This window comes from Balaenoptera physalus (genome assembly GCF_965194825.1).
Source record: "Balaenoptera physalus genome assembly, chromosome: 1".
Lineage (NCBI taxonomy): Eukaryota > Metazoa > Chordata > Mammalia > Artiodactyla > Balaenopteridae > Balaenoptera > Balaenoptera physalus.
This window is the reverse complement of record NC_138882.1, coordinates 193,294,828-193,319,363: the sequence shown is the minus strand read 5'-3', so window position 1 is coordinate 193,319,363 and position 24,536 is coordinate 193,294,828. Positions and strand designations below refer to the sequence as shown.

Sequence of the window (24,536 nt, the reverse complement as noted above, 5' to 3'; positions counted from 1 at the left end):
GAACCTTGAGCAGGGCTGGGGTCAAGGTTTCTTTCTTCCCTGAGAGTGTGAACCCTTAATTCCTTTGTGCCCCCAGCATAACCCCATTTCCAAAAGAGTGCCCCACGCACAGTTATTCAGCCTCAGTAAGTAAATGAAATGATAAACCCCAATCCTCCTAGATCCCTCACCGATGCTGAGGGAGCAGGTAAGCCTGGGCCAGGTCCGCACTGAGCCTTTCTGGTCAGGAGGCACCAGTAGGAATTTATCCCCTCGCTGCTATTCTGCCCATCTCAAAGCCTGCAGATAAAAAAGGAGATTCACTTAGATGCGAATGTGGACAGACCATCCTTCTGGAATGTTTTATCTGCTCTTCCCAGCTGCAGTCAGGACCACTGGCCACAGCCTTTGGCTCTGGGCAAGATGAACCCCTTGGTCTGTGTGTCCCCTTGACCTTCCAGCAGCCACCAATCCCTGTGGTCCCTCAGTGTGACTCACGGGCTGTATCAGCCCTGCTTTTAGGATTTCAGTGTTCAAGCAGAAGATAGTCTCTGCTTCTGCAGAGGGATCAGGGTCGACAGAGGTAGTGTCCCTAAGTTGGACCAGTATCCTTGCTGCCCACTCCCTGCCCTGAGCTGATCAGGGCAGCTGCCCGTCATCCGTGAACCAGATCCCCTGCTAGGAAGCCCCCACCCAGGGTGTATCAGGACCAAGAACCTGGATGGTGACAAGACCCAGGAGTGCTGGTCCCTCCCTCCACAACCTTTAGCTTGGCATCTTCTTCCTGAAAGACTGATGAACGTCTGTCTGTCTCTCTCCTCTCTTTGTAGAATCCACTCAACAAACATAGAAAAGTATTTGACTTTTAGAGCCACGATCAGAGTGAGAATGTAGGATGGAGTGCTTAGAAACCTCATGAAATCCACGTGGGCACTCACTCACCATATAGCAGAATCCTGGGGGAATTTAGGGAAGCCATGGATCGTTTTTGCAGTCTCTCCCAAAATTATCTGTTGTTTCAGCTGAAATTCAGAAATAGGTTTCCCTTAAACCCAACGTGGAAAAGTATTGAAACACCAGCACACCTTCCGTCAGCCTCAATGCACCAATCCAGCCATAACACATCAGGCCCCGTGTGAGGTCAACCTGGGTAGGGGCAGCCTGGTGGGCAGCCTCTGGATGGGGGCCGGAACCCCTGGGGTTTGTGTGGTGGACCTGAGTCTTGGTTTCCTTTTTGATTGGAAATGAAGGGCCTAACATCTTATCTGTGTTTATCATCGGACGGTGGGGGTCAAGGGTTAAATGGTACCAGGTGGGGCAGAGAGCGGACAAAGTTTGAAGGGATGATAGCGGGAGTTTCTGTCCCCCATAACTAAGACCTCTTTAAGAAGAGAGAACGTTCATGTGTGGATTATAACCGCTTGGGCCACAGCTGTGAAATGCTGAACTGAATTATGCGATGAACATGGCTCTCGTTCAGAGAAGGGCGCTGTCATTCACCCCCAGGACCGGGGTGGTCAGTGCAGACAGAAAACGGAGGGAGGCACCCCACAGAGGGACCGACACAGGTGTTGTCCATCCATCCAAACATCCTTCCATCCATCCATCCATCCATCCACCCACCTGATGCTTGTGTGCTGGGCATCAGGGGGGCTGGGATACAGACCAGGACAGAGCTCAGAGCCTCAGGGGCCCCCGGCCAAGAAAAGGGATGCAGCTCTAAGTGGGTACTGATGAGGGCTGTGCCTTGAGAAGGTTTCTCTGGGCCCGGCCTTTCCCGGGGATGCAGGAGGGCCTTCAGAGGAAGAGGCATTCACGCCTAGGCCAGAGGATGCAGGAGCGGTGGTGAGGACGGGAAAAGGGCGATGGGGCTGGGCTCTGCTGCACAAGGCTGGAGGGGCGGCCCGAGAGCGGCCTCGCGAGACCCGTAGGGTCGGATGTGGGGCGTGCGGAGACTGGCTGGCGGTCGATGGCGCGTGGCCCAGGTGTTGGCCAAGCTGTGGGAGCGTCACATGCTCGCAGAGTGACCACGTCTGCATGGTCTGAGAGGCGGCATGGCTGTCCAACCCCTATCACTCTCAGGCTCTGAGGAAGTGGTTCCTCCACGGTCTGGCCAGGCCTTGGGCCAGCTCAGCATGCCCGGGTCTCGGAGGCACGTGCCGGCCGAGGCCCGGGAGGGTCCAACAGGGAGCTGGTCCGGCTGATGTCTGTTAGCTCATCGGTGGACTGTGGGTCCAAAAAGGAGAGGAGGGTGGGAGGGAAGGAGGGAGACAAAGAGACAGAGAGGGAGAGACAGAGAGAGAAACAGGGAGAGAGAGAGATGTCCTTAGGTGAAATGCAACATGTGAGAAATTTAAAAATACATTCAAACATAGACTTATTTAGTGAAAACACTCAAGGTGTAGCTTCTCACTTAAAAACAAACAAGTGATTAACTTGAGAGTAGAATTCTGGGGGAAAAAAAGAGCCCCGATTCGATGTTTTCTCTCGTTGTTTTCCTCGCTGCGGAGATGACCTGCGTACTGGGATCATATCAACTCACAAAGTGCAGGGACGTCCCCGAGAGCATCATTCCCCTCTACAGATGGGGAGACCGAGGCACAGAGGCACTGCAGGCCCCGAGGACCCCCGCTCAGAGCGGGCACGCGGGCGCACACACCCGTCAGAGGAGGAAAGACTCGTCGGGGCTCGGGCACACGGGCGTCTGAGGCTCCCTGGCGAATGGGGTGGGAGACGAGGCCCCCGTCCTCTGTCACCCCATCTGTCTGGGGGGGACTAGGGCTCCTGGCTGACCTGGCACAGTGGCCCTGGTCCAGGACACTCTCTGTTCTCCATGGGGTGTTCCCGAGACCACGTAGAGGGGTCCCATGGGGGGTTCCCGAGACCACGTAGAGGGAACGGGGTGTCCAGAACAGCTCCTGGTGGAGTAAAGAGAGAGAGAAACACACCGACATCCTTCTGCCCCAGAGAGGTTTCAGACACAATTACCGATAAATCAGAACAGCACTCCCAGTATGAATTCAACTGATTGAGGCGGTTAAATTGTGTGCCCTTGCCAAAGGGTGGCCCGATTAACAGCCAAACAAGCAATTTGTTACACCTGAAATACCTACTTTCCTACTTTCTGAGCTGATGGCAGAGTGAGTGGCGCCTGGCGGAGCCCCCATGAGCGGGTGGAGGCTGGACCAGAGACCCAGCCCACCTTCCCTGCAGAAGGTAGAGGGCGTTCCCGGCAGATTCTGCGCATACGGCAGGGTGAGGACCAGATCCTCCATCACCGAAGGCCCTCCGGTAGCTTCCCTCTGAAAGGGGTGGCGGCAGGAAGCCACCAGGATGCAGGCTGAGGACAGGGCCCCCGAGACCTGGGGTTTGGATTTGCTGCTCTGGGGGGGCTGCACCTGGATGAGTCTGGATTTCAAGCTTCAGTGTCCTCAGCCTTGAGACGTGATCGGGCTGTGAGTGTCCAGCGTCAGTGCGAAGGACCATGTGCTTTCCACGCAGTGAAGCGCTGGGCTTCCGTGAAGGGCAGCTGTGAAAGGGGGAGGAGGGACGGAGAAACGGGGCTGGCCGGCAGCATCCCTGTGAGGGGATGGGAGCCCCCGGCAGAGGCAAGTCAGAGGAGAGCTTTGTTCTTCCTTTCCTTCGAATGAGAAGAGGGGTGCCTGCCTCAGGGGGGCTGCCTGGCCCGAGGGCAGCATCCGGCTTTCACCGCTGCCCCAGGTTGTAACACAGAACCTCCCCAGCTCTGGGCACAGGTGGCACCCAGTGCACCCCTGCGGACTCATGGATGTATTTCCTGCTGCCGGACAGAGACAAACAAGACCCGGCCTTTTCCTGGAGGAGCATAGAGTCAAGGGGTGGGGGGGGACCTCCCCACTGCCCAGGGACAGAAGTGTGCCCAAGTTCCTCCGGGAGGCCCGAGGAGGGACTGTACCCAACAAGACCCCACACGCGGTTTTCCAGGCTCCAGCCCCTGTCATTGTTCCCTGGGAAGGGCTGGCCACTACCCTGCCCTCACCTCTGGGGTCCGGGGTGCTGAGCTATGTCTGCAAAGGTGTCCAGAGCTCTCCAACGCTTTATGACGGGTATGACCTCTTGTTTTAAGGATGGGGGCCCAGTGAGCAGCCATCGGCTGCCCCCATGGCTGCACCCTCTCGTGCTCAGGGATCTGCAACCTGGAGCTGCCCCGGGCACCCCAAGGAGGCCCTCGGGTGCAGGATGGCACTGTTTGCACTTGCAGCGCCGGGCCTGGCGGGCGCTGGACGCAGTCCTGGTTGAGAGAGGCGGCTCTTCCCCATTGATGGAGCATATGCCCAGGCCAGGTCCCAGGTTGACCTTGTTTCATTTACTCCTCACCGAAAGCATTCTGTCCATTTTACAGGTGGGGACGCTGAGAGCTTAAACCGTTGCCCAAGGCTGAACAGTCCACAAGGAGAAATGGGACTTTGCAAGTTCTCAGGACACTCGAGGTCCTTGAACCATTTCTGGTGGAAGGGGAGAGTCCCCAGGCTGTGTGACTCCGTTCCTGCCCAGGGCTGGGAGTGTCCAGCCGCTCTCAGCACCCATGCCTCCCTCCCCCATCCTTCTCAGGCCGGAGCTGGGCAGGGCCCACTGGCCACCTCCCTTGGTCCCCCTCTGGGCAGCAGGGTTCATCCCCCGGGGTCTGTGGACGGTGAGGGTCGGTCAGCAGGGGTTGGTGCTGTGGGTGGACGGATTCCTCTGCCCCCTCGGTCCTCGGCTGCCCACGTGCCCTGAGAGGGTGGGGCACACAGCAGAGCTCCGGGGAGTTACTGGGCACCAGTCTTGGGCCAGCCAAGGGGGATCCAGGGAGGAAGGTGGGGTGCCGGGTCTCCTGATTCATCTGGACTGTGTGAGCCCCAGAGATGTCTGGCACTTGTCCCTCCTGAGAAGAGGGCTGCCAGGCACTTGGGTCATCTCTCCTGTGCCTGGGTCGCTGCCCTCTCCCCTCCTCCGTGTCCTCGCTCAGCACCTTCCCTCCTGCTGACCCCAGACCCACACCTGGGAGGCGATGGGCATGGGCCGCTGGAGGGAAGTGCGTCTGTGTGATTCACGGTCAGGGTGACTTTTCAATGCATTGCTGGGCAGGTCCCAAGGAAGGGCTGCCTGGGAATAAAACAAACCGAGGGAGCAGGGGAGTTTCCTGCAGCCACACCCCGGGGACCCCAGGGCTGGGAGCCACCACCACACGAGGTCACCGGGATTTCAGGGCTTCAACGTGGCTCCCCAAATCCTCCTCCAGGAATCACTCGCCAAGTGCATCTCTTCACCCTCCGCACCCATGAGGCAGCTAGCAGAGCCGTGGTGCCCCAGGGCCATTAGGGTCTGAACCGTGTGCACCCGGAAGGTCACCTCCCCCCGATGTGCAGATGAGGAAACTGAGGCTGGGGAGGCCGGCTGTCCCCCCATCATGAGGTCGTCGTGGGGACTGACTGAGTTCGTGAATGTAAGAGCCCAGCCCCACCCCTGCCCCAGGCGAAGTGCTCGGTGACTGTTGAGGGGGGTTTTCTACACCCTGAAAGGACACGGGTCCTGGGAGGCCCCCGAGCTCCAGCACTTTCCTTGGCAGCCCTCCTGACTGCTGTTGGGCCTTCCCGAGTGGACCCCGGAGGTCAAGCCGTGGCATTCCTTCTGTTCTCCTCATCTCCCCTCCCTGGTAAACGTCGAACGGCATTAGAGACCTGTCACCTCCTCTGAGCAGCCCTCCAGGTTCATCCAGACAGAGCTGAATCTGCCCCAACAGGTTGACTGCCTTGCCTCTGGGTTATCTGTCAGGTAAAACCCTTGTTTTTCCAAGTGGACTGCGCGCTCCTGATTCATTCATCCATTCATTTATTTGTTTGCTCCCTGAATGAATGAATGAATGAAAGAATGAATGAACGTGCATTTGTGAGCCGGGCCCTAAGGTGTGCACTGATCAGAGAGGGTGGGGACACTGTCTCTTTGTTTCCAGATCCCCAGCTCCCATCACTGTAGCTGTGTAATCAAGGGTTGTGCAATAATTGGATAAAAACAAAAACTAACAAGCACAGTTAACATTAGTATTAAAGCGTAATTAATATTAAATAAGAATCAAATTCAATAAGCGTCCACCTCAGGCTGCAGTTTTCCTCCCTCATCAGGACTCTGGGATGTCGGTGGTGTCATGTTCCTCTCCCATTTCATGGGGAGAAAGCGTCTGAAGAAACCCAAGAAGCCTCTGTGATGCTGGCGGGATGCAGAGACCCACTTAACAGGGTGGGGCCAGGGGGGCAGGCAGTGGTCACCGGTTGTCATGGGCAGGCGCTGGGGGAGACGGACTCAGCTTCAGAGGAAACTCGGGAGAGAGGAAGGTGGGAGGTAGTCGTGGATGGCTTTCTCGAGGTGGTGGGGAGGAGACAGCCCGGACGACACCCTCAGAAGCACCAGAGCCCTCACTCCCACCAGCTGCAAAGGGGCCCTTCTTTCTTCAAATGAGGCTGACCACACATGCCCTGGGCCCCGGGGAGCCGAGAGAGGGAGTTGCCTACATGTGTTAGGCACCTGCGACCCCAGGGCACATGTGACCATGTCAAGAATGCTTGTCACAGCTTTGGGATGCCATTTGCATCTTCTGGATAGAGGACAGCAGTGCCTCCGGACGTCCTGCAGTGCCCAGGACAGGTCCTCCCACAAACAGTGGTCCAGCCCAGATGTCCACGTGCGGAAGCTGAGAACCCCTGCTGGGAGGGAGGGATGGGCAGGACCCACTGAGCACATGTTTGGTGTGGGGGAGGGGCGGCGGGCTCCGAGGGCAGAGTTCTGACTGTGCTACCTGGTAAACGGCGGTGCCCCCCGGGTGCGCTGATGGGTGTGCCATTTTGAGGTGGGCAGGGGCTTAGCAGGGGCTGTGCTGAGTTCTGCTGTGAGCTGGCCGTGAGGGTGGTCAGGCCCGGGGCTGGAGAGCTGAGTCCAGATCTGTGAGGGGGGGGTTGTGCTTGTGAGTGACCCCTGCAGGGACAGTATCTGGAACCGTGGTGCTGGATCCCCAGGAGAGAGTGACAGTGAGGACCCGCCGCAGGCACTGAGCCCTCAGCCCTCCGGGCGGGAGCAGCAAGAGAGAAAGGTCCCTGTCCTGGTCAGCTCAGGCCACCATAACGGCCACCACAGACCTTTGTCCTCTCCCAGTCCTGGAGGTTTGGGCGGGGCTGGTTCTCCTGAAGCCTCTCTCCTTGGCGTGTAGATGGCTGTCGTCTCCCCGTGTCTTTATATGGTTGTCCCTGTGTGTGTGTCTGGTTCCTGATCTCTTCTTCTGAGGACAGGAGTCATGTAGAATTAAGATCACACACCTATAACTTCATTTTACCTCAATTACCTCTTTAAAGATCACATCTCCAAATACAGTCACATTCTGAGATACTGGGGTCAGGACTTCAATGTATGAATTTGGGGGGGGACACAGTTCGGCCTATAACAGGGCCTCAGGGAGGGGGGAGGTTGACCCCAAGAGGAGACATTGCTTGCGGGGCAGTGGTAGGCAGCTGGTGATGGCAGAGCCCATCTGCCAAGCTTGACACTCAGCTCTGCTGGGTTCTTCTGGGAAGAATTTCCCCAAAGAGTGTTTTGACCCCCTGCCAGTGGTGGCCGCCCCATCAGCTTTATGCCAAATTGTGTTTGCAGCCAAGCTCTGGACACTCGACTTGGAGACTCAGGCGAGATGGTGCCCGGGATGGCGGGTTTCACAGCTGGGCCACAGGAGGGGACATTGGGTGTACTGGAAAAGGGATGGCTGGGAACGCATGTTCACCTGTGTGTCTGTGTGTGTCTGTGTGTGTCCATGTGTGTGCGTGCGCGTGTGGTCCAGGCTTATGTGGCCTGCATGTGGAGTGCCTCTCGCGGGTCTGAAGAGTCCTGATTCCCAGCAGGACAGCTGGGGTGGGAGGTGGAAATGACCCGACGAGGCTCTCTACCCAAGCCCCCACCCTACACCCGCTCAGTGCTCTGTGGAGGTAGTGAGTTCCCCGTCACCGTTTGTGTTCAAACTGAGGCTGGGAAGCTGTGGATGGCAGGGGTTAGAGCAGAGATGTCCGTCAGGCAGGATGTCCCCCGGCTCTGTCTTCCTGCGCGGCTGGCTGGAGCCTGGCCTCCTCACTCTGCACTCAGGCCCTGGGGGAGGTGAGGCCAGGCGGCCGCAGTGTGGGCTCGAGTCCTGCAGGCGTGTGTCAGGTCCCCGAGGCACCGCCCACTGGCTGGTTACCTGGGGCAGGCGCGCCGACACCTCTGAAACGTACATCCCCTCGTGGGTAACGTGGCGGAGTGGGGTTGCCTGTCTTGGGGGGTGTGGTTGGGGTAAATGACCAGCCCAACGGGGACCGGGGGGCTGGCCCAGGCTTGGCTCCTGGCTGTCCGGCATCACGCCCGGCACTTCCCATGGCCTCGCCCGCAGCCCAGTGGGACTTGGGTCTAGGCTCTCCCCCTCTCGGTGCGGTTGGGCAAGGGTGGGGTATCGGCAGCAGAGCCTCTGTTCTTGTCAAGTCCTCTCCTGATGGGGACACAGGAACTTGCTGTAGTGGAGACAGAACCGTGACCTACGTTGTAGGATTTGCACAGATGACTTCATGGACTTTCGGCAGTGCCGGCTCGTTTCCAAGTTACCATTTTCTTTCTCCCCCATCCACAGACGCAACCATCCCCTGGCCCCCAGGCCCCCTCTCAGGACCCTGTACCCCGTGCAGGCCACCGTATGGGTCCCTCCATCCCCTGCAAAGGCCCCGTTTCACCTCAGCCTCATTTACACTCAGGTACAAAAGACTGAGGATGGTAACGTGCTTGCAGCCAGGCATGGAGACTGCTGCCTGAGGACTTCCGGGCTCCCCGGGTCCCCTAAGTGGGCTGGGTCTGCTTTTGACTGTGTGAAGAGGACCCTCCTTCTCCCTCCTCCCTGAAATCTGCCCTTCACAGACTCAGGAGGACCTTCAAGGTCATCTGCCCTCCCCCCACCCCCATCGGCTGCAGGGGACCCTCCCCAGCTGCCTGACGGTTGTCATCCGTCCTCTGTGCGATGCTCCTGGTCCAACACCGGAGCCTCCTGCCAGGTTCCAGACCTCTCCAGGTTCTTCTGTAACTTCACCTCCTTCGTAACGCCCACTCCAAACTCTTAAACTATCGATTTTGTCTTCCTCATAGGTTATCTTCTGATATTCAGGGACCCACCATGCTTCAGCCACACTGAGCCCCTCTGAGCAGTGGCCCCAGCTTTCCCTAAGGGATGGTCCCGGGGGTTCTGGAGGTCAGAGATGGGCAGGGTTGGCCTGGAGACCACTGGAGAGAACTAGGGGGTCACAGCCTGAACTGGTCCCTGGGGCTCCTCTGGAGGTCCACCACTCTTTGTCCCTGGACACACAGCTCCTCTGCCTTCGCCTCCTGTGGCCTGAGTCCAGCCTCCTCTTGACTCCTAAGCCACGTAGCTGGGCCCTTTGCCGAGAGCTCTGCCAGCATCTTGTCATTGTCTTTCCTCCCCCCCTCCCGCTTGCACAAGATGGGCACATGAGCACCTCAGGAGACAGTGCCCAGAGGAGGTGGAGGGACCTGCCCCAGCCCATACGCTGGGTGAGCGGGTGATGGAGCTGGGCTTTCGGCCCAAATCCGCCTGACCCCAGAGCTCTCCCTCAGCCATCTCGCTCTTCCTTCCCTATGCCCCGCCCTCCCCACCTCCATCAGGGCATCCTTTTGTTATCTCTGCAGATCCCACGACAGCCCCGCTTCTGAGACTCTGAGGAGCAGCCATGCCTCCACTATTCTCCACCCTTCTTGGTTGGCTTACAAAGTGCCAGGCACGTGTAACGAGCTTCGTAAATACGATGTAACAATAGCAACACAACTGAAATAGATATTTCCCGTGAGAAGGAGGAACTTCTCTGGGTGCTTTGGAAGCTGGCGTCATTTATTCTCGAGTCCACTTTTTAGGGACAAAACTATCAGTAACGAGCCATCTATCATCAGGAGCGGTGTCTGAGATTACACGAATGTTCTCTACGGGGAATGCATGTTTCCCGGCGCCGGAGAGGCGATGGGACAGTTCTCAAAACCTGAAACCTTGGAGGAACACATCCTTCCCAGAACCAACTTCCCTCCGGGGCTGAATATTTATCTCCTTCAGCATCAGCTGCTTTCAGTTGTATTTTTAAGAGACTTCTTTCCAGAGAAAAACACAGCTACTATTTTTGTGCTTTTTTTTTCTTCTGCAAGATGAGAGTAACAGCCGTTCTTCTCAGAGGGTTACCGTGCGAGCAGCATGAGACAATTCGTGTCGAGCGCTAAGCCCAGAGCCCCGCGCAGAGCTGGTGCTTAGTCCGTGTGGGTGATGGTTCTGGCACCCGCTCTGCCCTTTCTGTCCATGATCAGCTCTGTTTCCATAAATATGCATTTGTGCCGTGGCCCTTATCTCTTCACATGATTGTGTAAGAACTTTCCCGTGAACATCTTACCGGCCTGACAGCCCTGGCCCATGGTACCCGGGACCCATGTGCTGAAGGGTCACTGGTCTACAGCATCCCTTCTGCCCCGCCGAACCCATCCTATATTTCTTGTTAAAAATGGACATAAAACAGGATTAAACTGGGTCCCGGTGAGGAACAGGAGACGTTCCTCAGCTCTCAACCCTGGAGGCCTCTGGGGAGCTTCCTAAAACGTTACTGATGCTGGGCCTCCTCCCCAAAGATGCTGATTAGTGGGTCTGCTGCGGTGGAGCTGAGGCTCAGAGTTTTGTAACCATCCTGTCCCCCAACGAGGTGGTCCTCATGTGAGGGCTGGGCTGAGAACCACTGGCGGGAATTTGCAGAATTGACTTTGCCTCTCCAGGGTCTTCTAGACCTTGTTCTGAGTTGGCTTCGGTGGTGGGGATGGTTACTGAAATCAGGATTCTCGCCCAGCTCATGTCTGTTTGCCTTTGCCCAGAGAGATATGGAGAAGACAGGCTTGACCCCGGGATGGACCAGCTCATGCTGGGGGCCTGTCTCAGACCTTTGCCCCCACCTGCAGAGGAAGCATGGGAGGGATGGCCCAGGGTACCTGGCAAGGCGGGCTGGCAGATCCGAGGACGCTCCTCAGCCGCTGGGGCAGCTGCCGGTAACATCCTGGGTGCTGCCCAGAGAGGGAACAGACACCATGTTGGGGGGTCAGTAGCTGAGCCGAGAGGACCAGCTGGGCTGGGGGCACTTTGGTGGCTGGGGGCTGCCGTTCCTGGACGGCCTGCCTGCTGTCCCGCAGCAGCAAGGCTGCAAGAGGGCAGTGGGGACCTGGTCACGTCGGCAGGGGCTGTAGCATCAGACACGCAGAAGCCCTGCTCCCCATTCCTGGGGAGAGAGCGTTCCCACCCACAGGGCTACCCACCCACTGCTTGTCACCACTTCACTCCTCCGGAATGCTTGCGGGCGCGTTGCCCAGGCAACCAGAATGCCAGCTCGTTGCTATCCTTCAGTCTCCTCCAAGCACCTGTGAAGCCTGTGAGCACCAGCCCCCGTGCTCCGAGTTCTGCAGACGCCCCCCTCCGGAGCTCCCGGGGAGGGAAGATGGGCCCCTGGGTGCCATCCACAGCCACGGGGGGAGCGGAGGGACCACGGCTGGGAGCTGAGCCTAAAGCACTCACCATGGAGTCCCCGTGACACACTGTGGTGTGGGTACCCACGTTCACCCCATTTTACAGGTGGGGAAACTGAGGCTCAGAGAGGTTCCACTGATTGCCCAAGCTCACGCAGCTAGCAGGTTGGAAATCAAGTAGCCACACAAGGTCGGCTTGTCACCACCACACAAGGCCGCTTCTGGAGCCTGTGTGGATTAGTCATTTCCAAGTCTCTCTCCTCCTGGGGATAAAGATGGTCATTCCCACCTCACCAGGCCCCAGGAGGAGCAGACCATCTGTGTGCTTCAGCCCTGTGGACCGTCAGGGCTGGATAAGTCTTTGTGGGCGCCTGTCCTGTGCACGTGGATGTTTTGCAGCCTCCCTGACCTCTGCCCACTAGATGCCAGCAGCAGTGCCTCCATCCCCAGCTGCTGACAACCAGGAATGTCTCTAGACCTTGCCGAACGTCCCATGGGGGCATGATTGCCCCTGTGGGAGCACCGATGGTGTGAATGCACTGCAAGGACCGTACAGCGTCACTGACGTGCCAGGGCTTATCGTCTTCCGCAAGAGCTTGTGAAGTAATTCCCTGGGACCTGCAGGGCCCTGACAGCTGGATGAGGTTGAGATCCAGGGGCGTGGATCCCACCTGCTCAGGTCCAGCACCCACCCAGCCGCCTCCCCGTGGGCGGAGCCTCTGTGCAGACTGTCCAGGGAGTGGAGTCACCGTGGTTACAGGTTATAGCGGGTTTGTTCTTGCTCTGCTTTTTCTAGTGTGTCCCTGTCCCCACAGGTCTAGGGGTGTTGGGACCTAGTTTCTGAGCACAGAGATCATAAGTCCCTGAGTCCTGGACTCGTGGCGACCCCAGCCAGGCCCCTTGGTTTGTGGGTCTCTTGTTGTCCACACCTGGGTAATGAGGGTTTGGGATGAAGACACCCACCCACAGATGCTCCAGGACAAAGGGGTCTGTCAGGAGACTGGTTTCCCTGTGCTTCACCCACTGCAAGGCACCCAGGAGTAGGAGGGTGTCAAGAGGACCCCAGCCCCCGGGGCTGACCCCACATTCCGGGAAGGAGAGTAGCCAGAGACATCTAGTCATGTTGGAGGTTTCTTTCCTGAACTGCTCCTTCTCCGTGTCAGAAACCACGTGTGCGCCCGACATCCACTGGGGCCACGGATGACCAAAACCTAGGCACCCAGAGTGCCTTTCCTGAAAGGGAGGGATGCTTTAATCCCCACGGGTCCTGGGGCCAAGTGCGGAGCCGCTCCTACAGGACATCACAGTGACATCGGGCTGGGAGCACCAGTCGAGTGGTTCACGGCTGCGTTTGTTTCATTAGGAAAATTGAACCAGTTACTGCTTTCCAGAAGAAAGCGCGTGCTCTGCTCCCTTCCTGAGCTGGTGCGGGGGGATAGAGGCTGAGCCACCTGTGTCCGTGAGAGGGGAGGGCGGGTCTCTGCTCCTGAAATGTAGCCAGAGCCCCTGCTGCACTGTCCTGTTGGTGATGGGGGGCTGGGGGGACACGGGTTGGAAAGAGGCCCCCCCGAGGGCTCCTGGGCACCAGAGGGTCCTATAGAGAGGGCGGGGGGAGATGGATATCTCATGGTGTTGGAAGGCCGCGTCCCGCTCTCTCCAGGGCAGAGACCTTGGGGCAACACGGAATCAGGGATACCAGGACCTTTCCCCCACCAGGCCCCAAGCTCTCCCTTCTCACCTAGAACCGAATGTCTCTTCCTGGTGGGATGTGCCTTCTGTCAGGAGAAGATGTGGTGGTGAAACAAAGGCTCACCTACTGGGAGTTTCACTTTGCCCAAAGGTCAGAGTTGAGTGTGGCCGCCGTCTCCCCTTAGCCACAGCTTTGGGGTCCAGGATTTGTCCTCAGACGGCTTGCTGCCTCCTCCATCCATCCTGGACCCCAAGCCTGCCGCCCCTTGGTCTCTGGTCTTTGCGAAGAGCAGCATCTGTCTGTCAGGCTCTAGGAGAGGGGGTATCTCTGAACGTCCTGAGAGCAAATCTCATGACTTCTTCCCTCCAGCTCCCTGAGTGGAGATCCCACAGCTGGAGCACCCCAGCTTCTCGCTGCCAGCCCACACCCCGAAAGCACTTGGAACATAGGTTTTAAAGGAAGGGAAAGTCCTGCCTGTCACCCACCATCCTCTTCGTTTGGGACAGTGGCTTCCTTAGATTTGTCCCATTCCATGGCTTGACTGCAAAACTGGTGAGGTTTGAGGAGTTAAAAACAAAGTGGGTTTTCCCCCCAGAGTGTGTACTGTGCTTGGGGCCCTGCTTCCTAAGATGAGTGTGTAGAAAGGGGAGGGTCATCACTTTTCAGTGCAGACGCCTGGCAGACAGGACACCACAGGTGGCTGAGGTCATCAGCAGAGGTGGGTCGTGTTGACAGCAGGCACCCCGATACCATGTGACAGGAGGGCTGCGCCTCTGAAGTTCCTCCCAAGAACCCATCACCCCAGTCTAACCAAGAGAAAAACACCAGACAAATCCCAGTAGAGAGACAGCCTACAGACTACCTGATCTGTCCTCCTCAAAACTGTCAAGGTCATCGAAAGAAGGCAAGTCCGAACATCCATCACAGCCCAGAGGATCCCGAGGAGACGTGATGGCTAATGTTATGTGGGATGCTGGAACAGAAAGCTGGTGAAACCCTAATACAGTGTGGAATTTGGTTCATGATCATGGACCCGTGTTTTCCCTTCGTTTTGACAAATTCCCCATGGTGATGTGGGATGTTCACATCGAGGCCTCTGGGAGAAGAGTACACAGGACCTCTCGGTGCCCTTGTGCAATTTTTCTATGAATCTGAAACAGCTCTAAAAAGAAAAGCTTATTTAAACAAACAAACCAACAGAAGTGGGGTCTGGACATAGGGTCATGCTGAGGAGGGGCAGGTAGACTCAGCAGGGGCTCCAGGTGAAGGGATGCCCATGTCTGCAGGGGGTTCGTGACATCCACATAGGAACACGGACTCCCCCAGAGCCAGCTCTGTGCTGGAGGAAGCACATGTGTGTCTGTCCCACCTGTGTCCTCGGAGTCATTTCAGGCTGTACCCTGTCCGTTATTGATCACAGAGGCACGGTTCTTCTTAGAAGATGAGGAGACCTCAGTGCCACCTGCTCCAACCATCTCGTATAAGGATGGAAACCTGGGGCTTGCGGAGTGGAAGCAACAAGCCCGTGCTCAGGCCAACCTCAAACAGGATTGTTCCCACTGTGGCTTGTCCCCCGAACAAGCTGATGGCAAGCCCAAGCGAGACATCACGGGTGGGGGTCTTCCTCAGTCACCCAATGCTGGGATTGTACGTGGGGTGCTTGTCACTGCCAGTGGCAGGGCTGGGACAGGCCGGCCACCTGTCGGACACCTCTCAGGTTCTGCCCCGTCCTGGAGATTCCGGAATGGTCTCTGCGCCGTGCAGACTCCTGCATAAACTTCCGGCCCAGCCCCAGTGCTCTGGCAAGTGGATACCAGCTGCTCGCAGAAGGCAGCCCTGCAAACTCCTTGCTCGGAGCAAAGCGCACCCTTAAGTGGAAGAGATGTCTTTGTCTCCCTTAATTGACAGTGATTTTCTTCAGTGAAGAAAATATACAGAAGGTATCAAATTGAATCTCAATTTGCTGAATCTTATTAAACTGTTCTTGGGGAAAAAAGATTTCAATAAAAATTTAAAAGGGAGAGAAGCAAAAAGGCTGCCAACTAGAAAATAAAGTGGGATGGAGCAGTAGTTCCCAATTTGGGAGCAATCAGGTGGGGGTGGCTGGGGGCTTTTGTTCTTCATTTGAAAGTCTAGGCTGGGATGTTGCCGAGGGGGGGAGCAATCCGGGGCCCGTCTGTCACGGGGTGTAGACGCGGCAGCCGAGCGCTCAAGCAAGGATCGTGTGGACGAATCTGAAGTCTCCACTGCACGTCCATTGCCAAGGCCGGCTCTGGCCCCAGCATCCTTTCTTTCCTCCCACCTGCCAGGGTCAGAGAACAGGATTAGGACGCAATGCAGTGTGCCCCAAGTCTGTCTACCCACTACCCCGGCACACATCCACGCCTTCAGATCTAAACTACATACCCTAAAATCCACGTCTTTGAAGTGTAGACGTCAGTGCTTTTAATGTATTCACCAGGTTGTGCAACTGTCCCCACCATTAATTCCGGGACACTCTTATCTCCCCTAAAGCAAACCCTGTAAACATTAGCAGTCACTTGCTACCCCCCTTGCCCCCAGCCCCCCAGCAGCCACCAATCTACTTTCTATCCCTGTGGATTGACTGCTTCTGGGCATTTTTTGTAAACGGAATCGTACAACCTGTAGCCTTTTGTGACTGGCTTCTTTGTGACGTTTTCAGGGTCCATCCACGTGGTAATGTATATCAGCACTTCTTTCCAAATAACGTTCCACTGTAGGGCTGGACCACCCTTCTTTACCCACTCATCAGCTGATGGACACTGAGACTGTTTCCAGTTTCCTCTGTTATGAATAATGCTGCCGCGAACGTTCGTGTATGCATTTTTGCACCCAAGAGTGGAATTTCTGGGTCCACTTTGAGGAGCTTCCAAACTGTTTGATGGCTGCACCGTTTCACATTCCCACCAGCGATGCCCGAAACTTCCAGTCTTCCCACATCCTCGCCAGCACTCGGAATTGTCCCTCTGTTTGTAGCCATCCTCGTGGGGCTGAAGCGGTGGCACTTTCGTAAAGCGTCTGTGGATGCCCCAGAGTTTTGGGGAAGCCGGCCACACTCGGCCTGCACCGTGGCCTGGCCTCCTTGGCATGTCACCCGCTGGCTCTGATGGTTAGTGGCTCTGAAGGCCACCCCTGCAGATGTGTGGGGTCCTATGCCATCTTGAAAAATGGCTGATGGCACCGTGGATGCCTTCCTGGGTGAGAGGATCTGTGAGTGGTCCTCCAAGAACCTCTTAACCGTGAAACGAATGTGGAGTTGGGGGCTCCCCAGCCCTGTGCTTAGCAGTGTCAGAGGGACACTGCAGAGTGTTCCTGGGGTCCTGCCTGGTTTCAGGACCAGCCGGAGGGATGAGGACAGAGGTCACTGGCCGCCCCTCACGTGGTCCTCGCAGATGTGGCTGAATCCTCTCCCACCAAGATGCGTCTTCACCCCAGGGGATCCCCCACGGGAGTGCGGGAAGGTCCAGATTGCGCACAGAGGCAGCAGGCCTGGTGATAGAGCAGAGGATTTGGGGCCTTTGGCCCCTGTAGAGAGACAAATGATGGGTCCCCTGTAGGCCGTGGAATCGGTCCCTGGCCTTCCTATGGGAGGGTCTCCCTCTGCTCCCCCACCCCAGGCCCTGCATTTCCTGGCTCCTGGGTGTGGGTGGAGCCTCTGTCCTGACCTGTTCACCTGCCTCTTTATTTTCCCTCTGTGAACAAATCTACCAGTTCAAAAAGAAAGAAAATGGACTTGAAGAGGAAAAACAAATCTAACTCTTCCCGCTGTTGCGACGGGTTGGCTTTTCTGCATAACAGCTGGGTGGCGTGGAAAAAGAAGGGTTTCCATGGTAACCAATTACAGCTCATGATTGGTGGAAAATGGCAGAACTATCCTGCATGTGAAGTTGTGCGGGGCAGGCAGGCACAGGCTCAGGGGCGGCGGTTTTAATTTCCTGGGGCGACGCTGCTCCAGGTAGTGGCGGCAGGCAGGTTTGCGTGACTGCTGTTCATTCAGCCTGCCTGGCAGGGCCTGGTGCTACCTGGTGGCGTCTAGTAATGCCTCGTGGGGCCTGGTGAGGCCTGGTGTGACTGTGGTACCTGGGAGTGCCTGGGGAGGCCTGGTGAAGTCTGCAGGTACCTGGGGAGGCCTGAGGGTTCCGGTAGTACCTGGTGGAGCCTAGTGGTGACTGGTGGGGTATGGTGGGACCCGGTGAGGAGGTGGGGTATAGGGAGACCTGTGGTGCCCTGTGAAGCCTGGGGGTACCTGGTTATTCCTGGGGATGCCTGTCGAGGCCTAGTGGTACCAGGGGGGGCCTGGTGAGGCCTGGTGGTGCCTAGTGGGACCTGGTCCTACCTGGTGAAACCTGATAATACCTGGTGAGGTCTGGGGGTTTCTGGTAGTAACCGGTGGGGTCTGGAGGGATCTGGTTAGGCCTGGTGAGGTGGTGGGACCTGGTGAAGCCTGGGAGGACATGGTGAGGCAGGGGGGTGCCCAGCAGTGCCTTGTGGTACCTGATGGTGGCCAGTGGTGACCTCCAGGCCGAGGCACCACACCTGTGGGGAGCAGCATCTCATTTCCCTGAGGGCTGGACTCGTGCCCAAATGCACAGAGAGGTGGGAGAACTTGAGCTTCTAAGGCATCCCCCTCACTGAGCCACCTGTGGCCACAGAGGAGCCGCCCTTGGTGTGCGCCTGGGGGCACCTTGCGCCGACCTAAATCTCCGTGTGCAGCGAGGCTGGCCTGGTCCCTGCACCACGCGGGGCTGGCTGTGCAGAGAAATCGCACACCGGCAGCCTCTTGGTGCGGAGGCATTAGCATGATGAGCAGTTCCTAATTTCTGCAGTTAAGCACTTGCGTTCTGATTGAAAACCTGGGGCCTTATTATTTGAGGATTTGTCCTTTTCGGCAATTAGTGCTCATTAATACAAGTTTCTTCCTTTCAACATTCCGGGGGGACAGCACGTTCCTAAGTGTCAGTGAGGGAAAAGTCAGCCCCAGGCACGTGGACACACTCACACAGACATGGACTGACTCAGTCCCTTTGAAAGTCACGTGACACCCTTGGAAGAAAACCTGCCAAACTCTGCTTCCCCAGGCCTGGTTCCACAGTGTTTCTGGGCTGGCGACTCAGTGCAAAGCACATGCTCTCCCACCCCCACCTGCGACCATCCCTAAGTTCTGGCTTCGTGTCAATTTCCAGACGTGGCCTTGGTGACGAGCTCTGACTTCGAAGGGCGCCTGTCCCAGGTCCTCAGTTCCCTAAGCCGGCGGCAGGGCGCGGGGCCCGGGTCCCCCCACCCTCCATGTGCACTGCATCCCCCCCTGGCTCTATCCTCGCCGGGCCCAGGGCGTGCTCAGCCTCGCTGCCCTTGCCAGGCCATGCAGGTGCGCCCTCCCCAGCCTTCCTGCGCTGAGGAGGTGGACGACAGGGTTCCCAAGGGCACCTGCACGGGAGAAAAATGTCAGCAGAACAAGCACTTGGGCAGACTGGGCGCCTTGATGGACTTTCAGCTTCCCCACAGCGTGTCTTTTCCTGAGCGAGATCCAGAGGAGGCCACAAACCAGCAGCTTTCCCCGTGTGTGTGTAACGGCATCTGAGGCCATGAGCCTGCTTTCAAATCGGCACATTCAACTGAGATACGAGGCGGCAGAGGGTGGGGCTGGCAGAGCGCGGGGCCTGGCCCGGAGCAGTGGATCCTGGGACTCTGCTCCACGTGAAGCCCCACAGGCTGAAACCCCCGTCCCTCCAAACCTCGGCCCTGCCGGCTGCAGGCTTAGCGTCACCCACCGCGGACCGCGAACGTCTGTGACCTAGAGGGAAGTGCCCGGCCTTGGACCCAGGGTGTGGACCACGTTCCAGCCCTGCCGTTCCCTCCCCTCTTGGTGCCTCCGTTTTATTAAGGGTCACAGCAAAGCGGGGATGGAAGGCCCGTGAGGTCATCTCTTCAGCTGACCGATGGGGGCTTTGGAGACTCGGTTTCCCTCCTGTAAGCGGACGCTTTGTCCTCAGCCGGCCATGTGCAGGCAAGCTCCTTGGAGGGGAAGCCGGGTCCTGAGCGCATGGGGTTTGGCCTGTGCTTCTAAGATGCTAACAGACCGCGCTCGAGTCGGCCTTTGAAGTGAACTAATGAAGGGTTTCATTCCCCTTTGGAAGCTGGGATTAGCGCTTATTACAAGAAGAGCATTTCCTCGTCCTGGTGGGGGGTGGAGAGAGCCCCCCAGGCAGAGGCCCCCCCACTGATGCTTTTCTCTCTTTCCCACGCAGTTCCATGTTCATCCGCTGGCCCGGCTGCTCTCTAGGAAGCCATGCTTGGATCCTTATAGCCATGTTTCAGCTCGCCCTGGATCTGCCCGCGTGTGAGTCCCTGGGCCAGGGCCCCGAGTTCCGGCTGCTGCCCCGGCTGCCCCACCGGCCGCCCCGCGTGTGGAGTTTTAAGAGCGGACAGCCCGCCCGGGTCCCAGCGCCTGTGTGGAGCCCCCGGCCGCCCCGCTTGGAGCGTGGTCACAGTCACGGGCAGATGCTGAGTCCCCGGGCCCGACGGGCGCACAGACCCAGGGACCAGGTGGCCGCTCTGGGGCCCAAAGCGGGGCTGGCCAAGCCCCCAGCTGCTGCCAAATCCAGCCCTTCCCTGGGCTCCTCCTCCTCCTCGTCCTCCTCTGCTGGGGGCAGTGGAGCTCCCACGGACCAGCAGGCCCTCCTGCGGCGGGGGAAGAGGCACCTGCAGGGGCCCGCTTTCAACAGCTTTGACTTCCGAGGCAGCAGGCCCACCACGGAGACGGAGTTCATTGCCTGGGGGCCCACGGGGGAGGAGGAGGCCCCGGAATCCAATACATTTCCAGGCGTTTATGGCCCCACCAAGGTCTCCATCTTCCAAACGCGGAAGACAGCTGTGGCCACCGCCACCGCCACCGCCACAGCCACCACGGCCACCTCCGTGACACTGCAGACTCAGGGGGTCACCGAGCCCCTGGACCCCAGGAGTGGGAAACCGGTTGGGGTAAGCACAACGGAGCCTTCCACCAGTCCCAGCAGAGACAGTGGCAAAGTCAGCAAGCCCCCGCGGGTTCTGGGGGAGACCTCAGGTACGCCCACCTCTTTTCTGGTTGGGGCTGGGTTGGGGGGGTGTGTGGCTTAGGAGGGATGCTGAGCTGTGCCTGGGGAATGCTGTTTTGTGAGACTCTTCGTTTCCCAGCAGGGAACCTAAAGCCATAGCCCCTCAGGGGAAGATGGGGCGCTGTGTGTCTGTGAACTTGCACATGTATATGTCTTGGCAAATCTGGGTTGTGCTCTGCAAGGAAGGGCCAGGCTCTTCTAGCTGCTGGAACGGAGCAGGGAGAGGGTCTCTCCTTAGAGGTGGACCTGAAGTGGGCACTGTACCCACCCTGCCTGTGTAGGGGTGTCTGAGCCCCACCAGACACAGGGAAACATCTTCCTCAATGGCAGAACTTCAGCTCCTGGGCCAGCCTGGGAGTTAGATGTGGGCACATCTGCTGATGGAGACAGGGTATGTGGCGTCTTCAAAATCCCTCAAGGGTATGGCCCTAAGGAGGGGCAACTGCCAGACTGGCCTAGAATTAGCAGTTACCTTAAACAGCAGGAGAGCCTGAGGCCCTGTATCAGGAGGAGCTTCCTGTGGTGTTAGCTGAGGCTTTGCGCCCTGACTCAGGTTGGGGGGTGTCTTGTCCCTGAAGGTGGGTTAGGAGGTGTTTGGAGGATGGAGATCAGACAAGTGGCTTTGGTTCTTCTGCCCGTGTCATTTTAGGTGCGTGTAGACAACTAGCGTTTCTTGGCTTTGGAATATCTCGCTGCAACGTCGTTTTGTTGTTCTCTCTCCTCCTGTAACTCCTCCAATTGCTTCGAAAGGAGTAGTCCTTGAAAATCTCCCAGGCCAAAGCTTGTCCCTTCACTGATAGGCCTGCTGCATGTACCCAGCTTCAGGCCGGCCAGGGGACAGACAGAATCCTGGACCCCTGTGTTCCCACCCACTGCCAGCATCCTTGGCTTCTGTGAACAAGCCATGGCCCTATGCCCCACCATGACTCCCAGGTTTACAGATTGTGTCCGTGCCTGCACATCCTAGACTAGCAGCAGTATTTGCTGACTTGCAAAACAGGATGCAAATTCCAGGGCATGAGCCCAAAGGGGTGGGGGCACCGTGCAGCCTCCTCCACCCCCGGCTTGCTTCTCCACTTCCTCAGGGTTTGGACCTGACACGGATCCTCTGCAGAACCCAGAGGACAGAGAGAACTGCTCCCCAGGGTCCCTCCGCAGCCAGGTTGCCATGCTGTCCCTTGCACTCTGTGTGTGCACCAGATTCTGTATCCCGGCCGGCAGGCAGGGTATGGTCAGTAGTTGGACAGGTTTCCATGGAGTGGGTGGCCTTTGTTCCATGACCTACTTCCTTCCTTCACCTGGATAAGAGAACTTCAGTTTTTATTCTGCGTCATTCTTCCCTAGAGAGCAACATATCTGTGGAAGCAAAGCCAAGCTCCATCTCAACGCCAGGGGCCGGGGGCCGGGATGGAGGGACGGAGGCTGTGAACTTGGGGGTGTCACGAGAGAGGGTCTGCAGGGCTGTGCCTCAGCTGTCTTCCACATAGCCCCCTTCTGGGATCTGGAGACACACAGTCCCTGCCATTCATCTTCTCCGTGCCAGGCGCCCAAGAGCAGTTTACAAAGCATTCGTTTTTACCTCGATAAACTCGCAAGCCATCATCATAATAGAATTTAGTGGTGCATTCATTTATTGTCATCTCCTCTGCCTACGTCACGTACTATATAGACATGGATGAGAAAACGAGTTACCATTTCTTCCAAATTACATTTGTTATTACTAAAGTTAAATGCCCGGGACAGCGTTATAAGGCTTAGCAAATTAATTCGTAGTACATTGGATATTGCTAATCCAGCTTGACAGATGCTTATCTTGGAAAAGATTTATGGTTCTTCATAATATAATCTGCTGCTGGATTAATTTGTTTAGCACAACAAATTTAAAAGGGGGAAAGTATGTGTGTTTGTTTCTAATGCAGAGAAATGTTCATTCTGGGAAGTGATGCTGGATGCTGAGTAGGGGCAGCTAGTGATCCTCAGCTTCGAGTTCAAGGCAAGGAAAGAGAGGACATGCTGATGCCCCTAACTGGGCTCATCAAAGCTCAGCTGGTCCTACATAAGTGATCCAGGCCCCAGGGCACTGAGAGCCCAGGCAGGGGTCCTGCAAATCACCCTAGTCAGCAGATATAGACCTAGGCCCCCCAACTCGTTGGAGTATGACTGCTACTCACACTTCTCCGACAGGATTTAAGGCAGCAAGGGTGGTCTTGGGGATCCCAGAGCTGTGGTCTGGGGGGCCTTGCGTGCCACGGTGAGCGGTACGTGCTTCCAGGCTGCAGATCTGCGTGTGAATCTGGGCTCTGCTGCACGTAGCTGGCTGACCCTGGGAAAGTTCTCTTCTCTGTTGACTACATTTCTTCATTTATAAAAGTTTAGAAATATCTCTCCTAAATGGTTGCTGTGAAGTCTCAGTAAATCAACCCCAAGTACAAAACACGGTGCCTGGCAACTAAGAATCCTCTATCCGCGCCAGATGTTTTTATACCCAGCAAGAGTGACTCTGAAGAGAGGGTTACAGGTGTCAAGGACAAACAGGCCCAGATTTGCCCACTCACAGCTGGGGGGTGCCGCAAAGTCTGGAATTAAGGCTTTAGGAAGTGATATGAAGAATTTGATAAGTCAATTCTGTTGTCCAAAGAAGTGTCTTTGGAATCAGATTTGGGAAGCTGTTTTATTTTTGCTTCTGTAGAGAAATGTTTAGAAGGGGAATGTCTAAACTTTCCTGTCTGTCCATAGCACAGGCGTTGGCGGGTGTAGAAAGGGCAGGTGGCTGGTGATTTGGGGCACTCTGAAATCTGTCAGGAGCTAACATTATATGGAAAAGCTGCTGGAATTGTCTAAGGGCCCACTCGACGTGGAGCGGGAATCACGCTCCACATAAAGCGGTTGGGAAATCTCTCCTAGTTTTAGTGTGGTAGTTGAGAGTGCCACAGCCTGCCTGCCAATTCCTGGCTTCATTTGTATTAGCTGTGTGAACTTGGGCAGCTTGCTTCTTATCTCTGTGCCTCAGTGGGAATTACAGAATTAAAAAATCTCATAATGTTGTAAAGATTCAGTGAGATAGTACATGCCAGGTGCTCAGTGCCTGGCACATAAAGGTTCCTCAGGACATGGATGCTGCTGTTAATACGATAATGATGATGGTGGTGGTGATGAAGATAGAGATGATGATAATGATGATGATGACGATGATGGAAATAATGGTGGTGGTGATGATGGTGATGGTGATGTTGGAGATGATGGTGCTGGTGGTGATGATGAAAATGGTGATGATGATGGTTTTGATGGAGATGATGTAGACGATGGTAATTATGATGATGGAGATGATGGTGCTGGTGGTACTGGTGATGCTGGTGACGGTGATGACAGTGATGATTATTGTCCTTGTGATGATGTGCTGTCACCGGCTTACTGCTCCATGGTGAGCTCATTTGATGAGGTCCCAGACTCTCATCCCTGACCTTGGTGCTCCGAGCAGAGGTGTAGATGATGCTTAGCCAGGAACTGCTTGGGATGGAAAATCACCTGGCTCAGGCCTTCACCAAGGCATTGAGCTGCAGCCTCACATGGTGCTGGCAGAGGCTGAGCGTCAGACGGTCAGCCCTTCACCTGAGGTCTGGAAAAGAGGGCTCCCCATGGTGAAGCTTTGTTCTCCAGTGACAGCTCTCTTGCTGGTTGTGTTCTGAGTCTGGAATTACAGTGTCTCCCAGGAGAAAAATGGAGAAACGGAAAGTCATTTCCTGGGCTTTAATCTTCAGCCTCGTAAAGGGAGCTGTGGGCAGTTTAAGCCAGCTGGTCTCAGTCCCCGCGTTTGCTCACTGCGGGATCTCCTGGGCACTTGGCCTGCAGTTCGTGCTCAGTAAAGATTTCCCAGACCTGACGTTCCTCGACCCTGCCTGCTGGCCCCCGGCTCCTGCCTGCACAGACACGTCTGACGCTTTCCCCACCTGCCTGTGTTCACAACTCCGGGAAGGTGCACTGCCCAGGAGGGCCAGGGTCCCCCTTGTCATTCGAGATTTGTCCCCATCTGGATCAATCACAGATTCGTGACACCCAGCAGCTCAAGGATGTGATGGCTCAGATGTCCTCCCAGTTCTGCCTGGTAATTTTTACACTGGAATCCACTCACGTGTTTCCAAGGATGATTTCCAGGTTGCTTTGTCCTTGTCACCAGG

The 24,536-nt window shown here is 56.7% G+C and overlaps 1 protein-coding gene across 2 annotated transcripts in view; it reads left to right on the top strand.

Annotated features, from left to right (window-relative positions):
- The window catches only part of AJAP1 (adherens junctions associated protein 1), a 116,166-nt gene that overhangs the window by 34,990 nt on the left and 56,640 nt on the right, over window positions 1–24,536 (top strand). For both annotated transcript variants that reach the window (XM_082469523.1, XM_082469524.1), the window contains exon 2: window positions 19,513–20,330. In XM_082469523.1, the coding sequence (XP_082325649.1) occupies window positions 19,513–20,330 (818 nt within the window). The remainder of the gene's footprint in view (window positions 1–19,512; window positions 20,331–24,536) is intronic.